This window comes from Elephas maximus, chromosome 19 (assembly GCF_024166365.1).
Source record: "Elephas maximus indicus isolate mEleMax1 chromosome 19, mEleMax1 primary haplotype, whole genome shotgun sequence".
Taxonomy (NCBI): domain Eukaryota; kingdom Metazoa; phylum Chordata; class Mammalia; order Proboscidea; family Elephantidae; genus Elephas; species Elephas maximus.
In genome coordinates, this window is record NC_064837.1 from 14,518,110 (window position 1) to 14,545,926 (window position 27,817).

A 27,817-nucleotide genomic window follows, 5' to 3' on the forward strand; every position below is an offset into this window, starting at 1 on the left:
GTGCATCAGTGTCTTTCACCAACCAGGAAGCCCATGGAGCTTCCATGTTCAGAGCCTTTACTGGGGCCTCATTATGTAGGCGTGATTGATTATATCATACACCCCTTACCTTAGGTTGGCTCATCTGACAAGGTGGATCTTTCTGGCCTGGCTCAGCCTCCACCTGAGTCATGAACTCATTAGCATAAATGAGTTTATTTGTGCTCAGGTGTGGTCTAGAGACCTCATCAAAGATACTTCAATCACTGAGGAAATTCCAAGGTTTTAGAGGTTATCTCTTAGGAGCCCAGGACAAAGAGCAAATTCTTGGGTAAAGTAAATTGTAAACCTCACAGTCAGAGGCATACCTGGTGCTGTGAGGAAGACAGAGGACTAGGCCACAGGCAGCTCCTGCTTTAGGCAGAGTAACAGCCTGAGTGAACTGCATATCATTAATTCCTATCATTAATACGTCAGGGCTAGATATGTGTTATGCAACATGTCCCCTTGTGTTACACATGGAGTTATATCTGCCAAGAGAGCTTTTGTAGTTAACCTCACTGTTGTCCCTTTGTATCTGAACAAAGCAGTCTGTATAATTATATCGTAAAGGACATCATACTGTGTAAAGTGCCGTGCAGGTGACATGTCTGTGACTGTTGACGTACAGGAGGGGTCTGCTACTGGTCTCAAGAGCCCTATTGCAGCGATTGATCCTGACACTTTTATAATACTTTTCACAGCCTCTTCATCAACTGAAGACTGTGTGAAATTTTAGTATGTGTAAAATTCGAGAGGACAAGAAATGCTTAGTAACGTACTATCTAGGGAGGGAGAAGAAAGCAGCCACAGACTTACTCCACTGCTCACTATGCAACAAGAGCAGTCTTCTGTATGACACAGGTTCAGAGCTGCACAGATAAAACACCTCTGCTGTTCTTCCCTCTGGCGCTCATCACAGTACAAGTCTACATAACTGTCGTGCTGTGCAACACCCAGGTGCCACTGAACATGGTTCCTGCCCCTAGAGAGCTTCTCTTCTACTTGGGGAAGTGAGACATAATTGTGTGAGAAGTTGGTGATGTTGTGGTGCAGCTCGTTGGTGGCAAGGAACCTGCTCAAGCTGGGTCACGTAAAGGGAGAGTGTAGCATAGACTAGAGCCAGGCTACATGTGTTCGAATCCCAGCTCTCCAGTTAATTAGCTTTTTGGGCAAGTTACTTAACTGCACTTAGCTTCTTCGGTTTCCTCATCTGTAAAATGGGGAATAGCATAGTATCCTCCTCTTGGAGTTACGTGAGGATTGTTGATGTTAGTTGCTGTCGAGCGGCTCTGACTCATGAAGATTCCATGTACGACAGCACAAAACGTTGCCCAGTCCTGCACCAAGTTCACGATCACTGGTAAGCCCGAGTCCATCGTTGCAGCACTATGTCGTTAGGTGTCATCGAGTCGTCTCTGACTGATAATGACCCTACGCATGACAGCATGAAAAGCTGCTTGGTCCGCACCGTATCAGACAGTGCTCCGCTGCTGTTCATAACGTTTTCACTGGACGATTTTTCAGAAGTAGACTGCCAGTACCTTCTTCCTAGTCCGTCTTAGCCTGGAATCTCCACTGAAACTTGTCCACTATGGGTGACCCTGCTGGTATTTGAAATACCGGTGACATAGTTCCCAGCATCATAGGAACACACAAGCCACCACAGTATGACAAACTGAGAGACGAACGGTGGGTGTGAGGATTAAATCAGTTGATATGTATAAAGTGTTTGGAAAAGTGACTGCCATAGTGCAGCACTATATCGGACAATATTCTGTTGTGATCTGTAAGGTTTTGATTGAGTTCTGACATAGATCGCCAGGCCTTTCTTCCTAGTCTCTTTTATTCTGGAAGCTGTGCTAAAACCTGTCCACCATGGGTGTCCCCACAGGCCTTTGAAATACTGGTGGCATAGCATCATAGCAACGTGTAAGCCACCACAGTACAACATACTGACAGACAGGTGCTAGATGTGAGGATTAAATTACTTGATATGTGTAAAGTGTTTAGAACAGTACTTGACTATCAATACAATTTTTTATTTACCTAAGATCTACAGTCTCATTGGAATTTGAGCACAAGAGCTGCAGCAGAGCCAGCTCTCAATTCATGGTAACGCCAGGGGACGAATAGAATCAGTCAGTCAACCTCTCTCCCACTTCCATCTCCCTCTCTGTCACACTCATTCCCTTTCCCCGCACATCTGCTTAGTTCTCCATGTACCAGCTGGTCCTCTCTGCTCCCTAACAGCTTCTGCTTTCTCTTACCTGAGAAAATGAATGGCCTCTCCAGCCCTGGCTTTCCATGTACTATCTAGCATCTTCCTTCTGGGTTTCTTAATTGGAGTGACTGAGAGGGAAATTTGCCCTAGCTCATGTTTTCTCTTCAGTCTTGGCCTGGCTGCTCTTGGGTCAGGGTCTTAGTCATCTAGTGCTGCTTTAACAGAAATACCACAAGTGGATGGCTTTAACAAACAGAAATTTATTCTCTTGCAGTCTAGGAGGCTTTAAGTCTGAATTCAGGGTGCCAGCTCCAGGAGAAGGCTTTGTCTTTGTTGGCTCTGGGAAGGTCCTTGTCATCAATCTTCCCCTGGTCTAGGAGCTTCTCAGCACAGGGACTCCAGGTCCAAAGAACATGCTCTGCCCCCAGTGCTACTTTCTTGGCGGCATGAGGTCCCCCGTGTCTCTGTGCTTCTCTCTTTTATATCTCAAAAGAGATTGACTCAAGTTACAACCTAACCCTGTAGATTGAGTCCTGTCTCATTAACATAATTGCCTCTGATCCTGCCTCATTAACATCATAAAGCTAGGATTTACAACACATAGGAAAATCATGTCAGATGACAAAGTGGTGGACAGTCACACAGTTCTGGGAATCATGGCCTAGCCAAGTTGACACACATTTTGGGGGGACACAATTCAATCCGTAACAGTCAAGAACCCATCTCTTGGATTTATAAGCTATGGGTGGGGCAAGAAAGGGGCCCAGGTGTTCAGAGCATGGTCTATTAGGTAAGTAGGAGCTGTGAGCAGGACAAAACACACTGCGAGCCTTGGAACCAAAATTTTGGGATCATATCTTGGCTCCACCACGTCCTAGCTGTGTATAACCCTGGACAAGAGCTTCAGTTACGCTAAACTTCCTCCACCTGTGAAATGGATGTAGCAGTACCTACTTCAAAGTTTGCAGTGAAATTATACTCCTGGGGTGCTCAGCAGTACCAGGAACAAGGAAAGTGTTCAAACATTGCTAGCTATAATAATTATTAAGGGACTATGCGGAGGCTAGGTAATATGGGAAATATTGTAAGGTAGTAAAGCTAAGAGCCAGAAAATAGCATTCATTTTTTGGAAGGAAAGTACTGGGAAGGCTTTTAGACCAGAGCTTACATATATCTTCTTTATCAGTCAGTTCTGACTCCTAGTGACCCTATGTGTGTCATACTAGAACTGTGATCCATAGGGTTTTCAGTGGCTGATTTTTTGGGACATAGATCACCAGGTCCTTCTTCCGAGGTGCCTCTGGGTGAACTCAAACCTCCAACCTTTTGGCTAGCAGCCAAGTGCACTAACCATTGGCACCACTTAGGGACTCCACCTCTTCCTCAGAAGAGCCTTTCCCTGGTTCCCCAGACTCTGTTAAGTTTGTTCTGTATGTACGTAGCACATAGGACTTAGCACAGTTATAACTGCAGCACCGTTTAATTTCTCTCTCCCCCATCAGAGTGTAAACACCATTATGGCAGAGACTGCCTCGTTTTATTCACTACTTTATTCCCCAGCCTAGCACAGTTCCTGGCACACGGTAAGGAAGCAATAAATATTATTAGGTTGGCAGCTTCATGGAGTGTGGATTTGAACATTTGGAATCATAGAATTAGAACTGGAAAGGAGTAGTTTTCCTATTTTCTTGAGGAGGAACCCAGAGGGATGAAGTGGCTGGCCCCCAAATGCATAGCCAGTTAGCAGTAGAACTAAGAATAGAAACCAAGTTGCCTAACTCTTAAATCATGTGAGTGATTTCATATTGTCATTTTCAGTGTTTTTCTCAGGACCTTTTCATATGTGTTATTAGCCCAGAAGCCCTTTAAGGTTTCCCTTCCATGTTAGTAGGATAACTTTGTTTGAGAGGAAACTGTCATTTAAGCAACAATTTTTTAAGCACTATGAAAAGTGCTCTTAGGATTAATAACAGCTTTATTGAGGTATAATTAACATACCATAAAATTCACTCTTTTAAAGTATTTTAAAGTGGCTTTTAGTATATTCATAGACTTGCGCTATTACCTAATTTCAGAACATTTTCATCACTCCAGAAAGAAACCCCATACCCATTAGCAGTCACTCCCCATTCCCCTACTCCCCAACCCTGGGGAACCACTAATTTACTTTCTGTCTTTATGAATTTGCCTGTTCTGGACATTTCACATAAATAGAACCTTTTGTGACTGACGTGTATCACTCGGCAGAATGTGTTTAAGGTTCCTCTGTGTTGCGGCATATATCAGGACTTCATTCCTTTTTATGACTGAATAACATTTCCTTGTTTGGACATACACCACACCTTACTTACATATTCATCACTTGATGGGCACTGTGCTGTTTCTACTTTTGGGCTGTTATGAATAATGCTTCTATAAACATTCCTGTATAGTTTTTTGTGTGTGTGTGGACACGTGCTTTTAATTCTCTTAGGTATATATGTAGGAGTGGAACTGCTGGGTCACATTGTAACTGTTTCACGTTTTGAGGAACTACCTGTTTTCCAAGCAGGGGCATCATTTTATATTCACACCAGCAATGGCTGAGGGCTCCAGTTTCTCCACATCCTCACCAACACTTGTTATTGTCTTTTTGATTACAGGCATTCTAGAGGGTCACCACGAGAGTTGGAATCCACTCAGCTGCAATGGGTGTTGGTTTTTTTAGTGGATGTTACATGGTATCTCATTGTGATTTTGATTTGCATTTCCCTGGAGATGGGCACCCTTCTTGGTAAAGTAGAAGGTCAGCAGAAAAGAGGGAGGCCCTCAGTGAGATGTACTGATACGGTGGCGGCAACAATGGGCTCAAGCATAGCAATGATTTCGAGGAACATTTTGTTCTATTATATATAAGGTTGCTGTGAGTTGGACTGACTCGATAGCTTGTAACAACAATGACTAATGATGTTGGGCATCTTTTCTTGTGCTTATTGACCATTGTATATATTTTTTGGAGAAACGTTTATTCAGACCCTTTACTCTTTTTTTTTTTTCTTATAAATTGGGTTATTTGTCTTTTATTATTAAGTTGTAGGAATCCATTTTATATTTCAAATACAAGTCTCTTATCAGAATATAATTTGCAAATAATTTATCCCATTCTTTGGGTTGTCTTTTCGCTTTCTTGATGGTATCTTTTGAAGCACAAAAGTTTTTCATTTGATGAAGTCCAATTTATCTACTTTTTTCCTTTGTCACTTGTGCTTTTGGTGTCTAACAAACAAATGCCTGATCCCAAGTGTCTTACTCATCTAGTGCTGCTCTAACAGAAATACCACAAGTGGATGGCTTTAACAAAGAGAAGTTTATTTTCTCACAGTTCCGTAGGCTACAAGTCAGCATTCAGGGCCCCAGCTCCAAGGGAAGGCTTTTTCTCTCTGTCAGTTCTAGAGAAAGGTCCTTGTCATCAGTCTTTCCTTGGTCTGGAGCAACTCAGCGCAGGAACCTCAGGTCTAAAGGACTCGCACTGCTTCTAGCACTGCCTCCTTGGTGGTATGAGGTACCCATGTCTCTCTGCTCTTTTATATCTCAAAAGAGATTGGCTTAAGACACTATGTAATCTTGTCGATCTCATCAATATAACTGCCGCTAACCCATTTTATTATGTCATAGTGATAGGATTTACAAAGCATTGGGAGGTCACATCCAATGATAAAGTGGTAGATAATCATACAATACTGGGAATCATGACCTAGCCAAGTTGACAGATATTTTGGGGGGACACAATTCAATGCATGACACAAGGTCATGAAGATTTACTCCTGTGTTTTCTTTGAAGAACTTGGTAGTAAGTTTTGAAAATCAGCAAGTGTGAGGCTTTCAACTTTGTCTATTCTGAGTTCCTTGCATTCCATATGAATTTTAGGAATGGCTTGTCAGTTCCTGCAGAGAAGCCAGCTGGGATTTTGATAGGATTGTATTGAATTCGTAGATCTTACAAACTTAATATGTAGGTCTTACAGTATTAAGTCTTCTGATTCGTGAACATGGGATAGCTTTCCATTTACCTTCCATTACTTCTTTAATTTTTTTCAGCAATGCTTTATAGTATTCAGTGTACAAATCTGACACTTCTTTGGTTAAATTTATTCCTTTTGATGTTTTTCTTTTGATGGTATTGTAAATGAAATTGTTTCTCTAATTTCATTTTTAGATTATTCATTAAAGTGTATAGAAATACCACTGACTTTTGTATATTGGTCGTATATCCTGTAACCTTGCTGAACTCTTCTATTAGCTCTAGTAGATTTTTAATGTCTTCCTTAGGATTTTCTATATACAATATCATGTCATCTGCAAATAGAGGTAGCTTTACTTCTTTCTTTCCAATCTGGATGCCTTTTATTCTTGTCTAATCTTTTTCTTGCCTAATTGGCCTGGCTAGAACCTCCAGTACAATGTTGAATAGACATGGCAAGAGCAGATATCTTTGTTTCGTTCATAAGGTTTATTTAAAAAAAAAAAAGTATGTTTAGTCCTGTTCTTGAGAAACTTAAACTCATGGTGGACATGAGGTAAATACGTAAAAATGAGATTGAAGTTCATGGGAAATTGAGATTGAAATTCGTGTGTGGGGAAGAAAGGCCTGACAACCTACTTTTGAAAAATCAGTCATTGAAAACCCGGTGGAGCGCAGGAGCACAGTTCTACTTTTACACACATGGGGGCACCATGAGTCAGAACTAACTCAATGACAGCTGGTTTTCTCTTTTCACAAGGGCTTCATGTTAACTGTGGCAGTGGGAAAAAAATATAAAGCAGTTTTACCAAAAAAGAGGCTTTGTGTTAGTGAATTTCTTCTAAAATGTATTTTTCTTCTCTAAAACATTTCCACTCTGGAAAATGGAAATGATAATAAAACAAAGAATTAAAAAAAAAAAGAACTTCACACGTGGGCTATCTTGTGGTAGGCTCAAGTAGCTAGGGAAGACTTCCTGGAAAGAACTTGGAATTTGGCTAGGCCGGTAAGTGAGAAGTCACTTTTAGAGAAGGCTGGCCACATAAACGTACAACATGATGGGCAGGAGTTGTGTACCTGGGAAGGAAGTCAGTGAGGATAGAGGTGCTGTGGAGCTGTTACAGGAGGTTCAGTAGTCCATTGGAGTGCCTGATTTCCCTGGAATCCCTGCTGCTCCCAGATGGCCTACACCTTCCCCTCACCTATTAGTAACTCCGTAAAACAGTGCTTCTCAAAATAAGTCCACTGACCCTCTGAATTAGAACCATCCAGGGTGTGTATTAAATATGCAGATTCCTGTCCCACCCCCAGACCTGTGGTGCTAAATCAGAATCCTTGACGGTGCGGCCTAGAAATCTGATTCCCAGGTGATTCTTGGGTACCCTGATTTTTGAGAACCACTGACCTAAAGCACCCCGCACGGCATCTATTCCCAAGCTTCCCCCCATACAGGCCTCCCCTTGTCCTTAGCAGATGATGTGCCCTCCAACTTAACCAGGAAATCAAGATCACTGGGTGTTAACTGAGCTCCCTCATTTTACTTTCCCTTTACCCCAGCAGACCACCGCCTCTTCACTTCTCTCTCCTTCCTCCTCTTTAATTACCCCTGCCCTTGTTCCCATCTCTTCCCACCTTCCAGCAGCTGACTGGACAAGAGTCAGACTACTGAGAACAAAGAATGTGAGCACCAAGAGAAAGTGCTGAAGAAGGCATGCAGCAGTGTCATTACAGAGCTGGGCCAGCGTGCAGGGTCAAGCCCAGACTGCTGGTGGCTTCCCAGGATAGAGTACCTCCCTCTGGAGGCGTGTCTCCTGGTCACCATCAAAGGGCGTGCCCAGGTACCCCGACAGGCCCAGTATTTGAAGGGTCTGAACCAATGTATAAATCATATTTGAGCTACAGTATGCATTTTGGAATGTTCGAATCCTTGGGTATGAGTGTGAGAGAGAAGTAGGCACCATTGTATTTTATCAGTACTGTAAACCGGTAAAAGCCACAATTGACACAATTTATATACTAAGAAATAAATAAATATACATATCATAAAAAAAATGAAAATTCCTCTAGACTTATCAGACTCCTCCCTTTAGGCTTCTTCCCTCCCACAAGCCTGAGAAATCTTCCCTATTTTGAAAATTCTTTTGTCTGACCCAGTTGCCTCCTCCTCTTGCCATCATCTGATTTCACCCTTCCTTTCAAAGTTGGACTTCTCCAGGGAGGTGCTGCACCCGTAGCCTCCACTTCCTCATCACGCCATGTCCTCTCCAGCCCTCACTGTCTGCCTCCTCTTCTCACAGCTGCAGTTCCCACAGAGGTTTCCAGTGTTTTTCCAGGCGCAAAGGCCAGCGGTGCTTTCCTCACTGCTCTCTGACCACTTTGCGGCATCTGAGACCATTGGTCACATTGTCCTTCCTGATGGACAGCCTCCATGAGCATCTCCTCTCTGGTATCTCTTCTCCTTTTGCTCTAATATGTAGCTTGTGGCATTCCTGGACTTATTCCTCTTTCCCTGTGCACTCTCCCTCACTATGGTGTCTGATCTGTCTCCGATGCTAACACAAATGAATGACCTCCAGTCCCTTGTTTCTTACTGCCTGACAGACATCTACTCCTGTGCATCCCCTGACACTTCAGACTCAACATCTAAACCCAAACCTCCGTCCCTCAGCATGGCGTGACCTTTCCCATTCTTCAGTTCCTCTCACCAGTTGAAAACTTTTACCCCCCTCCATAGCCCAGCTCAAATACCATCTCCTCTGGGAAGCCTGCCTCACATTCCCAACCAGAGTTTCTTTCTGTGCTCTGAAATCCTAAAGTGGACTTTTTACCCAGCCTGGCTCCCTTAATTTGTGGGAAGAAAATGAGGCCTCAAGCAGTTAAATACTTACCCAGGGACCACAGCTAATACAGAGTTCTCATTAGAAAGTCACTCTTCCCACTCCTTATCCAATGATGCTTCCACTCTACCAGGTGATTTCTTTTTTTTTTTTTTTTAACTTTTATCGTGCCTTAAGTGAAAGTTTACAAATCAAGCCGGATTCTCATACAAAAATTTATAAACACCTTGCTGTATACTCCTAATGAGACAGCAACACTCCTTCCCTCTACTCTCTATTTTCATGTCCATTCGGCTAGCTTCTGTCCCCCTCTGCCTCCTCTTCTCCCCTCCACACAGCAGCTGCCCACATAGTCTCCTGTGTCTACTTGATCCAAGAAGCTCACTCCTCACCAGTATCATTTTCTATGCTATGGTCCAGTCCAATCCCTATCTGAAGAGTTGGCCTTAGGAATGGTTCCTGTCTTGGGCTCACAGAAGGTCTGGGGACCATGACCTCTGGGGTCCTTCTAGGCTCAGTCAGACCATTAAGTCTGGTCTTTTTACAAGAATTTGAGGTCTGCATTCCACTGCTCTCCTGCTCCCTCAGGGGTTTTCTGTTGTGTTCCCTGTCAGGGCAGTCATTGGCTGTAGCCAGGCACCACCTAGTTCTTCTGGTCTCAGGCTGATGTAGTTTCTGGTTTATGTGGTCCTTTCTGTCTCTTGGGCTTATAATTACCTTGTGTCTTTGGCGTTCTTCCCTCTCCTTTGCACCAGGTGGATTGAGACCAATTGGTGCATTTTAGATGGCTGCTTGCTAGGGTTTAAGACCCTAGACACCACTCTCCGAAGGGGGATGCAGAATGTTTTCTTAATAGATTTTATTATGCCAATTGACTTAGATGTCCCCTGAAACCATGGTTGCCAAACCCCGCCCCTGCTACGCTGGCCTTTGAAGCGTTCAGTTTATTCAGGAAACTTCTTTGCTTTTGGTTTAGTCCAGTTGTGCTGACCTCTCCTGTATTGTGTGTTGTCTTTCCTTTCACCTAAAGTAGTTCTCATCTACTATCTAATTAGTGAATACCCCCCTCCCTCCCCCCTCTTGTAACCATCAAAGAATATTTTTTTCTCTGTTTAAACTATTTCTCTTGTTCTTATAATAGTGGTCTTATACAATATTTGTTCTTTTGCAGCTGACTAATTTCACTCAGCATAATGCCTTCAGATTCCTCCATGTTATGAAATGTTTCACAGATTCATCACTGTTCTTTATCGATGTGTAGTATTCCATTGTGTGAATATACCATAATTTATTTATCCATTCATCTGTTGGTGGGCACCTTGATCGCTTCCATCTTTTTGCTATTGTAAACAGTGCTGCAGTGAGCATGGGTGTGCCTGTATCTGTTCGTGTAAAGGCTCTTATTTCTCTAGGACATATTCCAAGGAGTGGGATTGCTGGATTGTATGGTAGTTCTATTTCTAGCTTTTTAAGGAAGCGCCAAATCAGTTTCCAAAGTGGTTGTACCATTTGACATTCCCACCAGCAGTGTAGAAGTGTCCAGGTGGTTTCTTAATGCCGCGAGTACCTTCTTCTGGCCTTAGGGCGTACAGTCATACACTGCCGCGTATCCATGTTTGGGGACGTGGCCTGTCTGTAAAAGTATAAGGTCCTTGAGGGAAAATAAGTGTTTCTTACATATCTTTGAGCTCCCTATTGTGCTGAATTCAGGAGTTATATCACAAGTGCTCAATAAATATTTAATAGATGAATAAAATAAGATTGGGTTGCCTTATAGATTTTCCCTGATTAGAGCCTAGCTCCATCTGATGTAGACATTGTTCAGAAAATACTTAGGGGTTGATTAATGATGGAGCAACTTTAAGTGTCAGGCTGCGGTGTTTGGACACTTTTCTCTAAGCAGCGGGAGCCATGCTGGTTCTGGGGCAGAAGAGGAAAATTAGGAAAGCCCCGTTTTAGGAAGGTTAAATATGGCAGCGGCAGCAGAAGGGAGATGCAGCGAGGCGGGAGGGATGGGCCTGGGGCGGCAGCTTCAGGAACGGAGAGGAAGAGACACATCAGGGACATTTTGGAGAGAGATGACAGGACGGGGTGACTGTGATGTGGAGAAGGAAGGAGGCGTAGGGAAACAGTGCTGTGACTGACAAGAGCTGGAACTGTTCGCCACCCTGAATGGCCCGCTGTCACATGCACTGCCTCCATTTTCCTCTCAGAGTAAGCTTTTTTAAGTAGGTGTGGCTATCTTATCTTACAGAGAAGGTTATAGATAAGGAAACAGGCTTGAAACCATGAAATCAGTGTTCGAGCCCACGGTATCAGACCTCGAAGATTGCTCTTCTATCCTGCCATTATCAGTGTGGGAAGAAGTCAGAATTACAAAATTAATTTGATTTGAGCTGACTTGATGGTGGTGTATCATTATAACTCTGACAGGCCCATGATATTTTCTTTCTTAGATTAGGAGCTTCCAAAAAATTATAACCATATCTCATTTTTCTTGTCTTCCTCCATCTCAGGAAAAACTAAAGTTAGATGCAAGAAAGGACTTCCCAGGAGTCAGAGCTAAAAGGCCCCAGAATCGATGAGCTCTTCTTTTGGGGGAAATCTTGAGGGAAGTGTGTTGAGCGTCTAATAACTTCCTCCAGGTTCCTTGCAGCTCACAGCGTCAGACGAAGCACTGTTAGCCTCCCCCACTGCCTGCAGGGACAACTCCTTCCTTTCTTGTGAGGCCTGCTGCTTTTTAGACCTGTTAAAATTTTTTAGTAGCTGGAGCTAAAACTAAACAATTGGACATAGATTCAGGCAGTTCTTGGTCTGGTCTCCTTCAGAGCACATGGAGGGAACACCTTTTCACTTGCCATCACACCTTCCTCCAGAGCAGGAAGAAGAGGCACGGTAGGCCCTCCTTGGGGTGTCCACCTGGGACCTGGGGTGTTCTTTTAGGCTGCTGTGTGCTGGCCCCTCAGTGATGTGCTGGGCATATCTGATGAGCAAGGAGGACCCTCAGGGAATTTACAGTCAAGTAAATAACACGTTTACATGCATTGTGACACAGGCTGTGATGGGAAGTACAGGGGCCAGGGGTCCATTTCTTGTCCTCCAGTTCCCTTCCCAGAGAAAATGTGTAAAGACAGCAGATGACAAGAATGCTCTTAAGAAGCCTGGAGCTGGTGTCCCTGTCCCCAGCATGCCCAAGTCATCTCCCTTGTACCTACCTCAGTGGGTGAAGGCTTGTTTTTTGTTTCCACAAGTCCTATATTGGTTTTTAAAATCAGGGATAAAAGAGTTTTAGAGGATATACTTCTAGGGTTATCAGACAGAGACCCAAGTGTTCCTTGGAGAGTTTCTCTCCTAAGCAACAGCCTCGCCTTCTGCCTCCCCTCTCAGTCCTGCAAGTGGTAGGGAGGGGCCTGCCCTGGGAAGTTCCAGAGCTGGTGTGCAGGAGGCGCAGGAGCCTGGGCAGTGCCCAGCAGCATCTCTCCCTCAGCTGGCAGCTCTGCCTCCCAGCTTCTCTCTCTCTCTCTCTCTAAAAAAAAAAGGTCCTGCCAGGAGGGGTGGGTGGCCTCCAGGCAGCAGCTGTGTTGCTTCGAGGCCAGGCTTGCCCGCTCTTGGCCCAGCAGGAGGATGAGCCTCTTTGGAGGCTTTGTTCCAGCCCTCCAGGCCTTCTCCTCCTGGCACTGCCTGGCTCAGGGAAGTGGGACAGAAAGTTCTCCCTTCCCAGCCTGCCCCTCCTGCAGCCCTGTCTCACTATCATCTGCTTGCTCCCTCCTTGGAAGTCCCTTCTACTGCCCTCAGATGCAGACCTGGAGGCCCTCAGACTCAGAAGGACGGGGCGGGGGGACAGGGATTAAAGAGTGGTGGCTCTCTAAGCCCTGCTCCCTGCTAGCTCTCCCCACCCCTGCTTTTAAAAAATAAAAGAAAATTAAGGAAGGAATAAAGAAATTCCTAGAATCAAATGAGAATGAAAACACTTCCTACCAGAACTTTTGGGACAAGGCAAAAGCAGTGCTCAGAGGTCAATTTATAGCAATAAAAGCACACCCAAAAAAGGAGAAAGGGGCAAAATCAAAGAATTATCCCTACAACTCAAACAAATAGAGCAGCAAAAGAAGCCCTCGGGCACCAGAAGAAAGCAAATAGTAAAAATTAGAGCAGAATTAAATGAAGTAGAAAACAGAAAAACAATTGAAAGAGTTAATAAGACCAAAAGCTGATTCTTTGGAAAGATCAACAAAATCAATAAACCATTGGCCAAACTGACAAAAGAAAAACAGGAGAGGAAGCAAATAACCCAGATAAGAAATGAGATGGGTGATATTACAACAGACACAACTGAGATTAAAAGAATCATAACAGATTACTATGAAAAATTGTACTCTAACAAATTTGAAAACCTAGAGGAAATGGACACGTTTCTAGAAACACACTACCTACCTACATTAACACAGAGTTAGAACAATTAAATAAGCCTATAACAAAAGGAGAGATTGGAAAGGTAATTTTAAAACTCCCATCAAAAAAAACCCTGATCCTGACAGCATCACTGGAGAATTCTACCAAACTTTCAGAGAAGAGTTAACACCACTACTACTAAAGGTATTTCAGAGCATAGAAAAGGATGGAATACTCCCAAACTCGTTCTGTGAAGCCAGCATAACTCTGATACCAAAACCAGGTAAAGCCACTACACAAAAAGGAAATTACAGACCAGTATCCCTCACGAACATAGACGCAGAAATCCTCAACAAAATTCTAGCCCATAGAAATCAACAACATATCAAAAAATAATTCACCATGACCAAGTGGGATTCATACCAGGTATGCAGGGATGGTTTAAATATTAGAAAACAAGAACCACAGGATCTTATCAATTGATGCAGAAAAGGCATTTGACACAGTCAAACACCCGTTTATGATAAAAACTCTGAGCAAAATAGGAACAGAAGGGAAGTTCCTCAACATAAGAAAGGGCATTTATACAGAGCCAACAGCCAACATCATCCTAAATGGAGAGAGTCTGAAAGCACTCCCCTTGAGAATGTGGAACCAGACAACGATGCCCTTTATCACCACTCTTACTCAACATTGTGCTGGAGGTCCTAGTCAGAGCACTTAGGCTAGAAAAAAGAAATGAAGGGCATCCAGACTGGTAAGGAAGAAGTAAAGGTATCTCTATTTGCAGATAGTATGATCTTATACAAAGAAAACTACTGAAACTAATAGATTTCATCAAAGTATCAGGATACAAGATAAACATACAAAAATCAGTTGCATTCCTCTATACCAATAAAGAAAACATCGAAGAAGAAATCACCAAATCAATACCATTTACAGTAGCCCCCAAGAAGATAAAATACTTAGGAATAAACCTAAGCAGAGACATAAAAGACCTATACAAAGAGAACTACAAGACACTACTGCAGGAAACCAAAAGAGACCTACGTAAGTGGAGAAACATACCTCGCTCATGGTTAGGAAGACTCAACATTGTACAAAAAAGTCACTTCTACCCAAAGTGATCTATAGATACAATGCAGTACTGATCCAAATTCCAACGGCATTTTTTAATGAGATGGAGAAACAAATCATCAGCTTCATATGGAAAGGGAAGAGGCCCCAGATAAGTAAAGCATTACTAAAAAATAAAACAATAGTAATGATAATTAACTTTTATTGAGCACACGCTCTGTGCCAGGCATTGTTTTAAGCATTTTATGGGCATTACCTCATTTATAACTTACACCAACCCTAGAGGTACGTATACTGTGGTGTCCTATTTTACAAAGATGAGGGCACAGATTGACAGAGTTCATCACCGGTTTGATATAGGAAGCATGTCTCTGAAAAGCTGCCAAGGCTCTGTCTCAGTTTTCTTTCACCTCTTTCTTGTCGCACACTAACTCTGTAACAGGAAAGGGCAGCTGGTTGGCAGGTTTCCTCCTGCAGGCCCCCTAGTAATACGTGAGTGTTCACTCACTGTCCTGATTGAATACTTCTTTGCCACCCTCCCTTGAGCTACATGATCCTTTCTTGAAGTTCCGACACCTTGTTCTATCTCCCTTCCCCTCAGGACCCTGCTGGAATCTTTGAGCTGGTGGAGGTGGTCGGCAATGGAACCTATGGACAGGTGTACAAGGTGAGACTTGAATGGTACAGAAGTGTCACCTCCACCTCCTTTGGGCCCTTTCACAAGGGGTGAAAGGTCTAGAGATTTGGGGCTGGGGGTTATGGCAATTACAGGAGCCAAGGGAAAGGACCTGGGAAAGAGAAGAGGAGAGAACAGAAGTCAGGAGGAAAGGGAGCGGCAGGAAGTGGAGGGTTTAGAACTGGTCCTGGGCGTAGCAGGAACAGGTCTAGAGCTGGGTGGGGTGTGGGATGGGGAGGCAGTGTGCAGCCTAGAGCTGGGAGAGGAAGTGGGACGGATATATGATGTATGTGTCAGCTCAGGGGTCAGAGGTGCAAGTTTGGCTCCTCCCAAGATCACAAAGAGACCCAGGACTTGGATTTGGGGGTACCCTGTGTAGAGGGCAGTGACTTTGATGAGTCCCCACAGCTGGCCTGCAGCAGAGCTGGAGGTGGAGCTCAGCCTTCTGCTTGGAAGGCCGCCTCCCCTCACTGACTCAGCAAAACTACTGAATGTAGCCCTCAGCCTGGCCAGCCCCTCACATGGGCTGTCCACTGGTCACACTTGGACAGGGAGGTGCCCGCAGCGGTGGGGGGGCGTTCAAGGTGATGCTGCCCTGGAGCTGGATTAACCCCCTCGAGCACACACCTGCTGCTTTGTCTTCAGATGAGACACCTGTTATTTTTCCAAGTCTCCTCTGCAACTCTGGGGCCTGAATCCCTGGGTCACTAGGACCACCTGCCTTTCTCTTAACCCTTCTTCCCTTGTAAGCTTTGGAAAAACAGGCATACTCCTCCCCCCATCTCTGCCTAGTTGTTGCCATGGAAATAACAGCTCTGGGTTCTACTGCCTCTCTGGACTTGGGGTCTTGAGTGGCTGCTGAGGATAAAAATAACCCAGTGCCCACGTCTGTCCCCACGAGGGGCTGCCTCCCGACACTGCTCCTCCCCAGGATGCCTTGGACTGTCCTCTCCAAGCCTTAGAGGACCCCTGGGAAGGGGGAGGAGGGAATGCAGGGACACACCCTAGAAGGGGAAGTTTGTCTCCATTAGGACTGATGGGGCATCGGCCATGCCAGTCGGTCCCTCTGTGTTTCCCTGAGTTCTCTGAAATCTCGGTTCTGTCTTTATTCTTTCCCCGTCAACAACAACCAAAAGCCTGGGGACGGTGCCGGTTACGGGAAAGGCCTCCTGTCTAGAAGGGAGTGGGTCAGGAAAGCACCAAGGCGTCTTGTCGTGTGTAGAAGATGAGAGAGGAAAAGCCCTCCCTTCCTAGCCTCCTTCCCCAGCCAACTCCCACCAGCCTGCATTATAGGATGGAGAAGGTATCTCTCCCTCCTTGGTCTAACTTTAAATTTGTTCAAAGTCCAAGCCAGAAAGGCTGGAGCAGAGCATACATGTTTCTTGTTTTCTCTCTCATTTTTTTTTTTTTTTTTTTTAACGAGAGGAGACCCTTCATCTTCATGGCACATGTTAGATGTCCAGTTTAGTTGGTTTTTCCATTAGTCATATGGCTCAGGAGCTCTCTCCCTTCTGTCTACCCCTCTGACCCACACATAAGTTGAGGTGTCTGGCCACGATGAGAGGTACTTGCTAAGACAGAAGACAGTCAAAAGAGGTGGCCTCTCCGAATCAGCCTGCTCAGCTGTTGTCCCTGAGCATAGACTGGGTCTCTCCATGCCCGACTTTCTGTCCGACAGGGTCGGCACGTCAAGACTGGGCAGCTGGCTGCCATCAAGGTCATGGATGTCACGGAGGTAGGGAGCGGAGCCTGGGTGGAGGGAGGGTTGGAACCCTGAAGAGGGGAGTGGGGGGGATCTCAGGGCTCGCCTCCTCCCATTCACCTAGGACGAGGAGGAGGAGATCAAACAGGAGATCAACATGCTGAAAAAATACTCTCACCACCGCAACATCGCCACCTACTACGGGGCCTTCATCAAGAAGAGCCCTCCAGGCAACGATGACCAGCTCTGGGTGAGAATGGCCTCTCCCTCCTGCCCGCCCCTCCCACATTTTCTGTCTCTAGGCTGCTCCTTTGGAGCCTGGTGTCAGCACCCCGGAGTCTCTTCTTATCTAGACACCCTCTCCTGTCTCTGAATCTGGAGGGACCTTGTGACCCACCCAGGCCCCACACTCCAGCCCTACACATAGTACAGCACCTCGTCCTCTGAGCGTTTGGGTGACAGGGGCTCTGGGGCTGCCCCAACCTTTGCCATACCCAGTACCTCATACTGTCTGGCAGGCACCCAATAGTGAGCAGTATAAGCCTGGTTACGGCTAGAGGAGACCATAAGGACGTTAGTCCGTCGGTTCTCCTGCTTTTGAGCATAGCTCCTGGGAAAGAAGCAACAGACCAAAATATTTCTGAGAGGTGACAGGACTTGGACACTTCCTGGCAGTGCACAAGCCTCTGTGTATGACTGTTCTAACCAGAGCCTGCGGTAGCTCTTTTGCGCTACATCCAAATTCTCTCCTGGCCTAAAACTTTCCCCAAGAACCATTCTCCTCTCTTGCTTGGGCACTGATGGCAGCTGATTCTGTCAGCTGCACCTGGAGGAGAGAGTAGCAGGGAACACAGCGATGGCTATGGGAGCCTCTCCCTACAGTAGTCAGCCAGACAGCAACCACTTATCGAGCACCTTCTGTGTACCTGACACAGATGAGCCCTGGTTCCCGCCTCTAAGGCTCTTAGCATTATGGGACACATACACGTGCATAAACACACATGTGCACACCCATGCATAGTAACCTCAGGCAGGTGTGCCTGTCAGATGTGCGTAGGGGGCGATCATTGAGGACCAGAGGCCAGGCGCTAGTGGCCAGGCGCCCCCTTCTGGACCCGGATGGCACAGTCCGCACCTCCCACTGTGCTCTGCTGTTGAAGTGCTGACCCCGACTTGGCATATGCAAATTACTGTTATTGCATGTGGAGATATATGTGTCCCATCCGGGCTTTTCCTGGACGGATGTGGCTTCTAGAAAACGTCCAGTGATTCCTCAGGGAATGGTTCAAGCCGGCTTCCCATTTGAGCTCTGTTTCTGAGTCTTAGTGGTCCTTCCCTGAACGTACAGACAGGGATCTCTCCTCCTCTCCCTGCTGGTCCCTGGCTCTGGGGGTTTCTCTCCTGCAGCTCTCGGGTAGACCTCATGCACTGTTTTTGTCTCTGGCAGCACTGGAGGATGGCTGATTCGTAGGCCCTTTCTTGCCTCAGGGCCAGGGATTGGCAAACTTTCTGTGAAGGGCCAGACAGTAACTATCTTAGGCTCTGCTGGCCACATGGTCTCTGTCGCAGCTACTCCCTTCTGCCCTTGTACCAGGAAGCAGCCACAGCCAGCATGTAAAGGAGCAAACGTAACTGTGTCCCTGAAAACTTTACTTAGAAGACTAAAGTTTGAATTTAATTTTCATGTGTCACAAAATATTCTTTGAATTTTTTCCCAACCATTCAACATGTAAAAACCATTCTTAGCCCACTGGCTGTACAAGAATAGGCTGCAGGCCACAGTTTGCTGACGTCTGCTTCAGACCAATAGTCCTTGGCCATTTTGGGATGAGAATCTGATGAAAGCATTGGGTCCTTCCCCAAGGCACATACACATACCACGTAATCTTGCTTACAGTGTCGGGTTCTGGCCCCACCTACCATGTCCTCCCTTCCACATTCCCTTCCCCTTCTCTCCTAATCCCAGGATGGTCTGTGGCCTTTGGGAGGGGGTCAGGTGGCCCCACCCCTCCAGCCTGGAACACCAGTTCTAGCCCCAAGCCTCTGGCCCCCTTGCAGGGTTCTAGCAGGGGAAGGGAGAGGCCATGCCTGACTGCTGTTTTTCCTTCTGGTGCCTTCCTGGGCCACAGCTGGTGATGGAGTTCTGTGGTGCTGGCTCAGTGACCGACCTGGTAAAGAACACAAAAGGGAACGCCCTGAAGGAGGACTGCATCGCCTACATCTGCAGGGAGATCCTCAGGGTGAGCCCCGGGCTGGGCTGTGCACGCCAGGCCGCAGCTTCTCCGAGGACGTAGACCTTCCCCAGCACCGGGGAGCAGATGTGACTGAGGCCTCCTTAGGGAGCAGCTAGTCTGATGGGAGAGGCCGGGGAGGGGGGTGGAAATGGGTCCCAAGCCTTAGGAAACTCTCAGGCTGTTGGGGGAGACAAGCCCCTCTGCTTTGAAGCTGTGCCACACCTCCACCTGTAACCCTGCAACTCCTGGGTACCCACAGGGAGTCAGCACTGAGGCAGCATCCCCAGAAAAGCTCAGCCTGTGCGTGGGCTCCTGGGGGAGAAGGTCTGCTCCTTGAGCCCAGCCCTGTCTGGACTGGCTTAGCCCCCGCCTGCTCCCCCAGCTCACTTAGACCTCCTCCCTCTGTCCCATCCCGTCCAACACCAAGCTAATTCTCCTGGTCTCCTGTCCCAGGGTCTGGCCCATCTCCACGCCCACAAAGTGATCCATCGAGACATCAAGGGGCAGAATGTGCTGCTGACAGAGAATGCTGAGGTCAAGCTAGGTGAGCTGATTTCTTCTGAGGCAGACGGGCCCACTCACATCCAGGACCGAGCAGGAGAGCCCCCGCTTTCCCTCTGGTGGTTCAAGTCCAACTCCCTGTATACCGGGGAGACTTGTCCCCTCCCCCTTCCCCTCTCCTCCCCTGGGATGCCCTGCCTCCTGCTGAAAACCACTCGAGAAGCTTTTTGCCTGCTACTTACTATGTACCAGGTTCTATGTGGGTCCATTTGGGGGAATGGGATGTTATGGCCCTTCCTGCCTGGACCCTGTCCCTTGGTCCTTTCACCTTATTTTCCCCCAAGATGCAGGAGGACTAGGCCAGGCTCCTCAGGAAGCTGGTGGGGTGGAAGAGGGGCCTGGGAGGCATTTGGGCAGGACAAGGACCTCAGCTCCATGGGGCACCTGCATATAGGACTGAGAGGCCAGGGCAGCAGGCCTGGCTCTGTCCTGACTCCTCCCCGATGTCTTTCACAGTGGATTTTGGGGTGAGTGCCCAGCTTGACCGCACTGTGGGCAGGCGGAACACTTTCATCGGGACCCCTTATTGGATGGCCCCAGAGGTCATCGCCTGTGACGAGAACCCCGACGCCACCTATGATTACAGGGTATGAAGTGGAAAGTAAAGGGGCAGCCAAGGATAGGAAGTGAGATGGGAATGACTGAATACAATGGGGGCCTGAGCAGACTGGGGAACAAAGTGAAGGCCTGATGACATGTTAGTGGGGGGAGGGCTTGGGGAACATCTTATGCAAGGAAAGGTATGGACAGGGAGAGGGCATGAGTTGGAGGATGGTGCAGGCTTGGAGGAGGGGGGCTTCGGGGGGGGGCGTGGCCCAGGAAATGGCCCTGAGGAGGCCAGCATTGGCATGTGAAGAGAGGTGACTTGGCAGGTGTCAGGAATATTTCACCTGTCCTTGCATCTCTCCCCTCTGCAGAGTGACATTTGGTCTCTAGGAATCACAGCCATTGAAATGGCAGAGGGAGCCCCCCGTAAGTGCTGAGTGTGCCAGGGCTGTGGCGGAAGGGGGAGGTGGGTCATGGGAGGTCATGTTGAGAAGGGGCCTTTAGGCTCTTGACGTGGCCAGAAGGACTGACGGGGCCTCTCCTGTGCCTTAGCTCTGTGTGACATGCACCCCATGCGAGCCCTCTTCCTTATCCCTCGGAACCCTCCGCCCAGGCTCAAGTCCAAGAAGTGGTAGGTCTCTGGGTCCCCCTGTTCAGGCCTGGGTTTGCACCCTAGGAGAGGCAGTGGCCCTGCAGCCAGCAGACCCAGGGCTAGGTGTTGGTATACAGGAAAAGGCAGGAGGGTGGTCAGGGGTTTCCTCCTGCGGCCCCACTTGAGGGGGCCCTCCCAGTGTGAGCCACCACCGTTTCCAGGTCTAAGAAGTTCATTGACTTCATTGACACGTGTCTCATCAAGACCTACCTGAGCCGCCCACCAACGGAGCAGCTGCTGAAGTTTCCCTTCATCCGTGACCAGCCCACGGAGCGGCAGGTCCGCATCCAGCTGAAGGACCACATTGACCGGTCCCGGAAGAAGCGGGGCGAGAAGGGTCAGTGGGCACGGGGGCAGGTGGTGGGCCTCCAGCCCCTGCTCTTCCCCGCAGCCCTGACTCCTGCTGCTGGGCCTCCTTCTCCTCTCCCAGGCCCCAGCTCTCCTTGTCCAGGGAGGTCTCCTTTCCCAAACCGCTAGCCCTGGGCCGTTCTCTTTCATTACCCACTCAAGTCAGCTTTCCAGATGAGGGTCTCCCTTTTTATTCCTACAAAAGCTTCCTAGGAGCACATGCGTGTGGGTGTCAGCGCACACCTGTTCTGCCACGTCCCAGCTGCTGTAGGTTCTAATCCCCATCCCGTGCAGGCCCAGCGCTGAGACCCACTGTCACCCCACTGCTGTAAGGAGGTGGGTGGTGCTTGGTCATCCAGACAGACCTTATTGGTTATCCCCATCCAAGGTCTCCCTAGCCCAGGGTGGGGTCTAGGGCACTGGGTGAAGAAACAGCAGTGATCTCCCCCTGCAGAGGAGACGGAATACGAGTACAGCGGCAGCGAAGAGGAAGACGACAGCCACGGAGAGGAGGGAGAGCCAAGGTGGGCGTGCTGGGGGAGGTTAGGGCCATCCCTAACTGTATGAGGGGACAACACTCCTGTCTCGGGGGACTCTCCATCTGGGGTGGTGGTACAAAGGGTAGAGACCCATTTACACTGAACCCCTGAGCACTCCGGAGAAATGGAATAACTGAATGAAGAAGGAGGTGGGAGAGGGTGGTTCAGGGTAGAGACAGCGGGGTGGGATGACAGGAGGACAGGCCAAAGGCTGGGCAGAGGAGAGGGCAAATCAGGGCCCGGGCTGTAAGCGGGACGGCTGTCTGGTCCAGCAGGCTCCCCAGCAGTGCGCCTGGGCGACAGCAGGTTCTGACCCCAAGCCCCTTGGCCACTCTGACCCAGCTCCATCATGAACGTGCCTGGGGAGTCGACGCTACGCCGGGAGTTTCTCCGGCTCCAGCAGGAGAATAAGAGCAACTCGGAGGCTCTAAAGCAGCAGCAGGTGCAGCAGCAGCAGCAGCAGCAGCAGCAGCAGCGGGACCCCGAGGCGCACATCAAGCACCTCCTACACCAGCGGCAGCGGCGCATAGAGGAGCAGAAGGAGGAGCGCAGGCGTGTCGAGGAGGTGGGGCTGCCCCCGGGGCCCGGCTGACATGGAGGAGTGGGGCTGCCCCCAGGGCCCGGCTGACATAGAGGAGTGGGGCTGCCCCCCAGGCCCGGCTGACATGGAGGAGTGGGGCTGCCCCCCAGGCCCGGCTGACATGGAGGAGTGGGGCTGCCCCCCAGGGCCCGGCTGACATAGAGGAGTGGGGCTGCCCCCCAGGGCCCGGCTGACATGGAGGAGTAGGGCTGCCCCCGGGGCCCGGCTGACATGGAGGAGTGGGGCTGCCCCCAGGGCCCGGCTGACATGGAGGAGTAGGGCTGCCCCCAGGTCCCGGCTGACATGGAGGAGTGGGGCTGCCCCCAGGGCCCGGCTGACATGGAGGAGTAGGGCTGCCCCCAGGGCCCGGCTGACATAGAGGAGTGGGGCTGCCCCCCAGGCCCAGCTGACATGGAGGAGTGGGGCTGCCCCCCAGGCCCGGCTGACATGGAGGAGTGGGGCTGCCCCCCAGGGCCCGGCTGACATGGAGGAGTGGGGCTGCCCCCCAGGGCCCGGCTGACATGGAGGAGTGGGGCTGCCCCCCAGGGCCCGGCTGACATGGAGGAGTGGGGCTGCCCCCAGGGCCCGGCTGACATGGAGGAGTGGGGCTGCCCCCAGGGCCCGGCTGACATGGAGGAGTGGGGCTGCCCCCCAGGGCCCGGCTGACATGGAGGAGTAGGGCTGCCCCCAGGGCCCGGCTGACATGGAGGAGTGGGGCTGCCCCCCAGGGCCCGGCTGTCATGGAGGAGTGGGGCTGCCCCCCAGGGCCCGGCTGACATGGAGGAGTGGGGCTGCCCCCCAGGGCCCGGCTGACATGGAGGAGTAGGGCTGCCCCCAGGGCCCGGCTGACATGGAGGAGTGGGGCTGCCCCCCAGGGCCCGGCTGACATGGAGGAGTAGGGCTGCCCCCAGGGCCCGGCTGACATGGAGGAGTGGGGCTGCCCCAGGTCCCGGCTGTCATGGAGGAGTGGGGCTGCCCCCCAGGGCCCGGCTGACATGGAGGAGTGGGGCTGCCCCCGGGGCCCGGCTGACATGGAGGAGTGGGGCTGCCCCCCAGGGCCTGGCTGACATAGAGGAGGTGGGGCTGCCCCCCAGGGCCCGGCTGACATGGAGGAGTGGGGTTGCCCCCCAGGCCCGGCTGACATGGAGGAGTGGGGCTGCCCCCCAGGGCCCGGCTGACATGGAGGAGTGGGGCTGCCCCCCAGGGCCTGGCTGACATGGAGGAGTGGGGCTGCCCCCCAGGTCCCGGCTGACATGGAGGAGTGGGGCTGCCCCCCAGGGCCTGGCTGACATAGAGGAGGTGGGGCTGCCCCCCAGGTCCCGGCTGACATGGGGGAGGTGGGGCTGCCCCCCAGGGCCTGGCTGACATAGAGGAGGTGGGGCTGCCCCCAGGGCCTAGCTGACATGGAGGAGGTGGGGCTGCCCCCCAGAGCCCGGCTGACATGGAGGAGTGGGGCTGCCCCCAGGTCCCGGCTGACAGGCTGACAGGCTCGGTGCCGAGCCGGTGTGTCAGGGCGGCTGGGGAGATGGGTGACGTGGGGCTTCACCTTTTCTCTCAAGCTTTAGGGAAAGGCTATTAGAAGTCACAGCACACTGGTCACATGTCGCTCCCGGCCGGGTGCTTCTGCCATCAGCATCCCTTCACACCAGAGCCACCTCTGAGAACCGTCCCCACTGACAAGGGCTTCCCTGGCCCCACTGAGCTCACAGCTCACAGCACAGACCCTTCAGGGCACCCAGCAGCTCTCTGCTCTGAAAGGCCCTCCTTTGTGGTTACTCTGGCTGAGGTTTGCTCTGAAGTACAGTGTTGTCAGTTTGGACTAAGCTGAGGTGGGTGGGAGAAAATCCTTTTTAATTAATAGTGTTATTTTTAAATAACTGCGTTAAAAGTTAAAAAAAAAATACAGTGTTTAACTTTCAGATGGCAGGGTCACAGAGTCATATCCTGGAGAAGACCTGTGGGACCCTGCATCATAGAAATAGGCAGTTACGTTCTCGCAGGTCTTATGACCCTGGGGGCTTGTGCTTAGCTTTTTTGTTTGTTTGTTTGCCCACTCTTTGGTCAGAAGGAGCCCTGGTGGTGCAGTGGTTAAGAGCTTGGCTGCTAACCAAAAGGTCGGCAGTTCGAATCCTTCATCTGCTCCTTGGAAACCCTATGGGGTAGTTCTACTCTGGCCTATAGGGTCACTATGAGTCGGAATGGACTCGATGGCAGCGGTTTGGTTTTGGGGGGTTTTTTTTTTGGTCAGAAAGATTGTGAAAGTTAAGTGCAACCTAGACTACTCATGTTTGCCAAGGAGTGGGCAAGTCCCTCTTTTAGGTTTCCTTAAAGCTAAAGGTTGCTTTTCTGGGCACAGTCATCTGGTGCCCTCTTGTGGCCAAGGGTTATCATTACAGCTCACTCCATGTAGTCTCCAGGCAAAGGTTGATTTGAGCGGCCAGAAAGGTGTGTAGGTTTATTATTGTTGACTCTTGTTTGTTTGATAGGGGAATGGGGGGGAGGTATTATCCAGTACAGCCCATTCCAAAGACTTTCCTTGATTCCATACCCAAACTACCTTAAAAAACCAAAAACAGGTGTGGCGAAGGGGATCCTGACTCACGGTGACCCCGTGTACGTCAGAGCAGATACTGCATTTCAAAGGCTGATTTTTTAAGTCAGTCACCAGGCCTTTCTTCCAAGGGGCCTCTGGGTGGACTCAGTCAGCCAGCCTTTTGGTTAACAGCGAGCACTTAACTGTTTGTGCCATCCAAGGACTCCATAGCTACGTTAGATAACCAGAGTTTCACAAGCCAGTCCCCTGTGAGCCATTGTGTAGGGTTGGTAGGTGTATAAGAAGCTGAAGCCATTCTCTCCCCCTACCACCCTTAGTGAGAAGGGAGGCCTGCCCTCACTGTCCATGCAGGGATCCTCTTTCCAGGAGGCTCCAGGAAGCAGACTGGGGGTGCCCCTTCTAGGCTGTGCCATCTTTACAACTGCATCTCTCTCCACCCACAGCAACAGCGGCGGGAGCGGGAGCAGCGGAAGCTGCAGGAGAAGGAGCAGCAGCGGCGGCTGGAGGACATGCAGGCCCTGCGGCGGGAGGAGGAGAGGCGGCAGGCTGAGCGCGAGCAGGTACACCCCGCCCAGCACACGCCCAGCACACACGGCACACGCCCTCCCCTGCTCCTGCGGCCTGCCTCCCCTGCTCCCCGACCCCCTTCCACTTCTCTCCCCACCCCTAGATTCCTACCTTTTCCAGCTTCACTCTCTCTCTGTTTTCTCCCCCCCTTCAACCCCCAACCCCGGCTCCCTGCCCTCCTCCTGTCTCCGTGCTGTCATTCCCCATCTCTGCACCCCATCCCCGCCACCCCCCCTTCCTCCTCATTTCCCGACATGTGCTGTGCTGCACTGCCCTCTCCGGGGCTCATCCCACCCTCGTCCTCTCTGTTACTCTCCCTCCTCTCCTCCTCATCCTCACCCTGCTGTCCCCTTTCTCTTCCAACTTCTTCGCCGCCGCCTCCTCTCCTCTGCCTCTTCCTCTTTCCCTGCCCTTTGCCCCCCACCCCCGCCCCCCAGGAGTATATCCGTCACAGGCTAGAGGAGGAGCAGCGACAGCTCGAGATCCTTCAGCAACAGCTGCTCCAGGAACAGGCCCTGCTGCTGGTAACGGGGTCCCTCAGCTTCCTCGGGAAGATGCTGTCCAGAGTGCCTCTGCTGGAAGGGATGGGCACACTTCAGGGGAAGGAATTCACCCAGACTCAGGGGCAAGCGAGACTCTCCTCTCTAGGCAGCTGGAGGAGAGGAAGGGCATGCCTGCTCTGACTTCCAGGCCGCACTTTGCTGAGCCGCTCCCTACCCTTGGCCCCAGGAATACAAGCGCAAGCAGCTGGAGGAGCAGCGGCAGTCGGAGCGGCTCCAGCGGCAGCTGCAGCAGGAGCACGCGTACCTCAAGTCCCTGCAGCAGCAGCAGCAGCAGCAGCAGCAGCAGATCCCGCCCGGGGACAGGAAGCCCCTGTACCATTATGGTCGGGGAGTTAATCCCGCCGACAAACCCGCTTGGGCCCGAGAGGTACTCCCTGCCTTTTAAGACTCCATCCTCCCGGTCTCACCGCCTGAGGCCTGGGCCCTTGGGAGAAGCAGTTGCCCCACAGCAGCAGGCCCCACAGGGGAGCAGGGCCCCCAGCACAGACTGTCAGCTGAGCAGTCAGAGCAGGTGCTGACCTGAAGTGTGAGAGCAGGGAGGCCAGAGCCGGCTCCCTGACACCCGTTTGCATCACAGGTGGAAGAGAGAACAAGGATGAACAAGCAGCAGAACTCTCCCTTGGCCAAGACCAAGCCAAGCAGCACAGGGCCTGAGCCACCCATCCCCCAGGCCTCCCCGGGGCCCCCAGGACCCCTTTCCCAAACTCCTCCTATGCAGAGGCCGGTGGAGCCCCAGGAGGGACCTCACAAGGTGAGTGTCTCCCCATTGCTGTGTGAATGCACAGACAAAGGAAGCCCCACCCAGGGCACAGGTACACGCACACACACTCAGCTCTTAGCCACAGTGCACGGGCGGAGATGGTTACGTGCTTGCTGGTGCATGCGTTTGTTCCCGTGCCTTACCTGCTCTCGGGCTCTAGGAGCCCCTGGTCGTTCGATGGCTAATTGGAAGCCAGACGGCATCACTTGCTCATTCTTTCCTCCCAGCCCAGGCCCTGACTCTGGGTGGGGTGTGCTGCAGATTGGGCTGCCCGACCTCCCTGGTCTCTCCCTGCAGAGCCTGGTGGCACACCGGGTCCCACTGAAGCCATACGCAGCACCTGTACCCCGATCCCAGTCCCTGCAGGACCAGCCCACCCGAAACCTGGCTGCCTTCCCCGCCTCCCACGACCCCGACCCTGCTACCCCTACACCCACTGCCACGCCCAGTGCCCGAGCAGCTGTCACCCGCCAGAACTCAGACCCCACATCTGAAGGGCCTGGCCCCAGCCCCAACGCCCCCGCCTGGGTCCGGCCAGATAACGAGGCCCCACCCAAGGTAAGGACAGCCTGTGGAACTAGGGAAAGGCAGGAAAATAGGACCAGGAGGGGAGGAGGGGAAGAGGCGGACAGGCAAAATGAAGGTGGGGCTCAGGTCGGAAGGGAAGAGAAAGATAAAGCATCTGCCAGGACCCCATACTGGAAGTCTAGGGGGTGGGGAGGCACTGACCATGTCATGCTGATCTCTGTGGTGGGGGGTAGGCATGGGAAAATCCCCAGGGTGTTGGGGAGCCCCAGGGGGCAAATGTTCTGGGCTAGAACCCCAGCTCTGCCATTGCCTAGCTTCATAGCTTTGGGCAAGTTAGCTAACTTTTCTGAACCTCAGTGTGCTTATTCCTGAGAACTGGGGAGAGCATCTCTGAGAGCTGCCGTGAGAATTAAATGTCTGTGAAGTCCCAACACAGCACCAGCACCAGGCTGGCTGACC

At 50.5% G+C, this 27,817-nt stretch overlaps 1 protein-coding gene across 11 annotated transcripts in view; it reads left to right on the top strand.

Annotated features, from left to right (window-relative positions):
• The window catches only part of MINK1 (misshapen like kinase 1), a 59,453-nt gene that overhangs the window by 25,817 nt on the left and 5,819 nt on the right, over positions 1-27,817 (top strand). For 5 of the 11 annotated variants that reach the window (XM_049861585.1, XM_049861584.1, XM_049861589.1 and 2 more), the window contains exons 2-16: positions 15,150-15,215; positions 16,903-16,959; positions 17,051-17,176; positions 19,056-19,166; positions 19,614-19,704; positions 20,178-20,308; positions 20,639-20,693; positions 20,820-20,898; positions 21,081-21,256; positions 21,722-21,791; positions 22,149-22,371; positions 25,384-25,500; positions 26,237-26,437; positions 26,648-26,821; positions 27,128-27,388. In XM_049861585.1, coding sequence (XP_049717542.1) covers positions 15,150-15,215; positions 16,903-16,959; positions 17,051-17,176; positions 19,056-19,166; positions 19,614-19,704; positions 20,178-20,308; positions 20,639-20,693; positions 20,820-20,898; positions 21,081-21,256; positions 21,722-21,791; positions 22,149-22,371; positions 25,384-25,500; positions 26,237-26,437; positions 26,648-26,821; positions 27,128-27,388 — 1,938 coding nt within the window. Of the gene's footprint in view, positions 1-15,149; positions 15,216-16,902; positions 16,960-17,050; positions 17,177-19,055; positions 19,167-19,613; positions 19,705-20,177; positions 20,309-20,638; positions 20,694-20,819; positions 20,899-21,080; positions 21,257-21,721; positions 21,792-22,148; positions 22,372-25,383; positions 25,501-25,944; positions 26,032-26,236; positions 26,438-26,647; positions 26,822-27,127; positions 27,389-27,817 lie in introns of all 11 variants that reach the window. The other 6 variants (XM_049861580.1, XM_049861579.1, XM_049861587.1 and 3 more) reach the window with 3 other exon arrangements.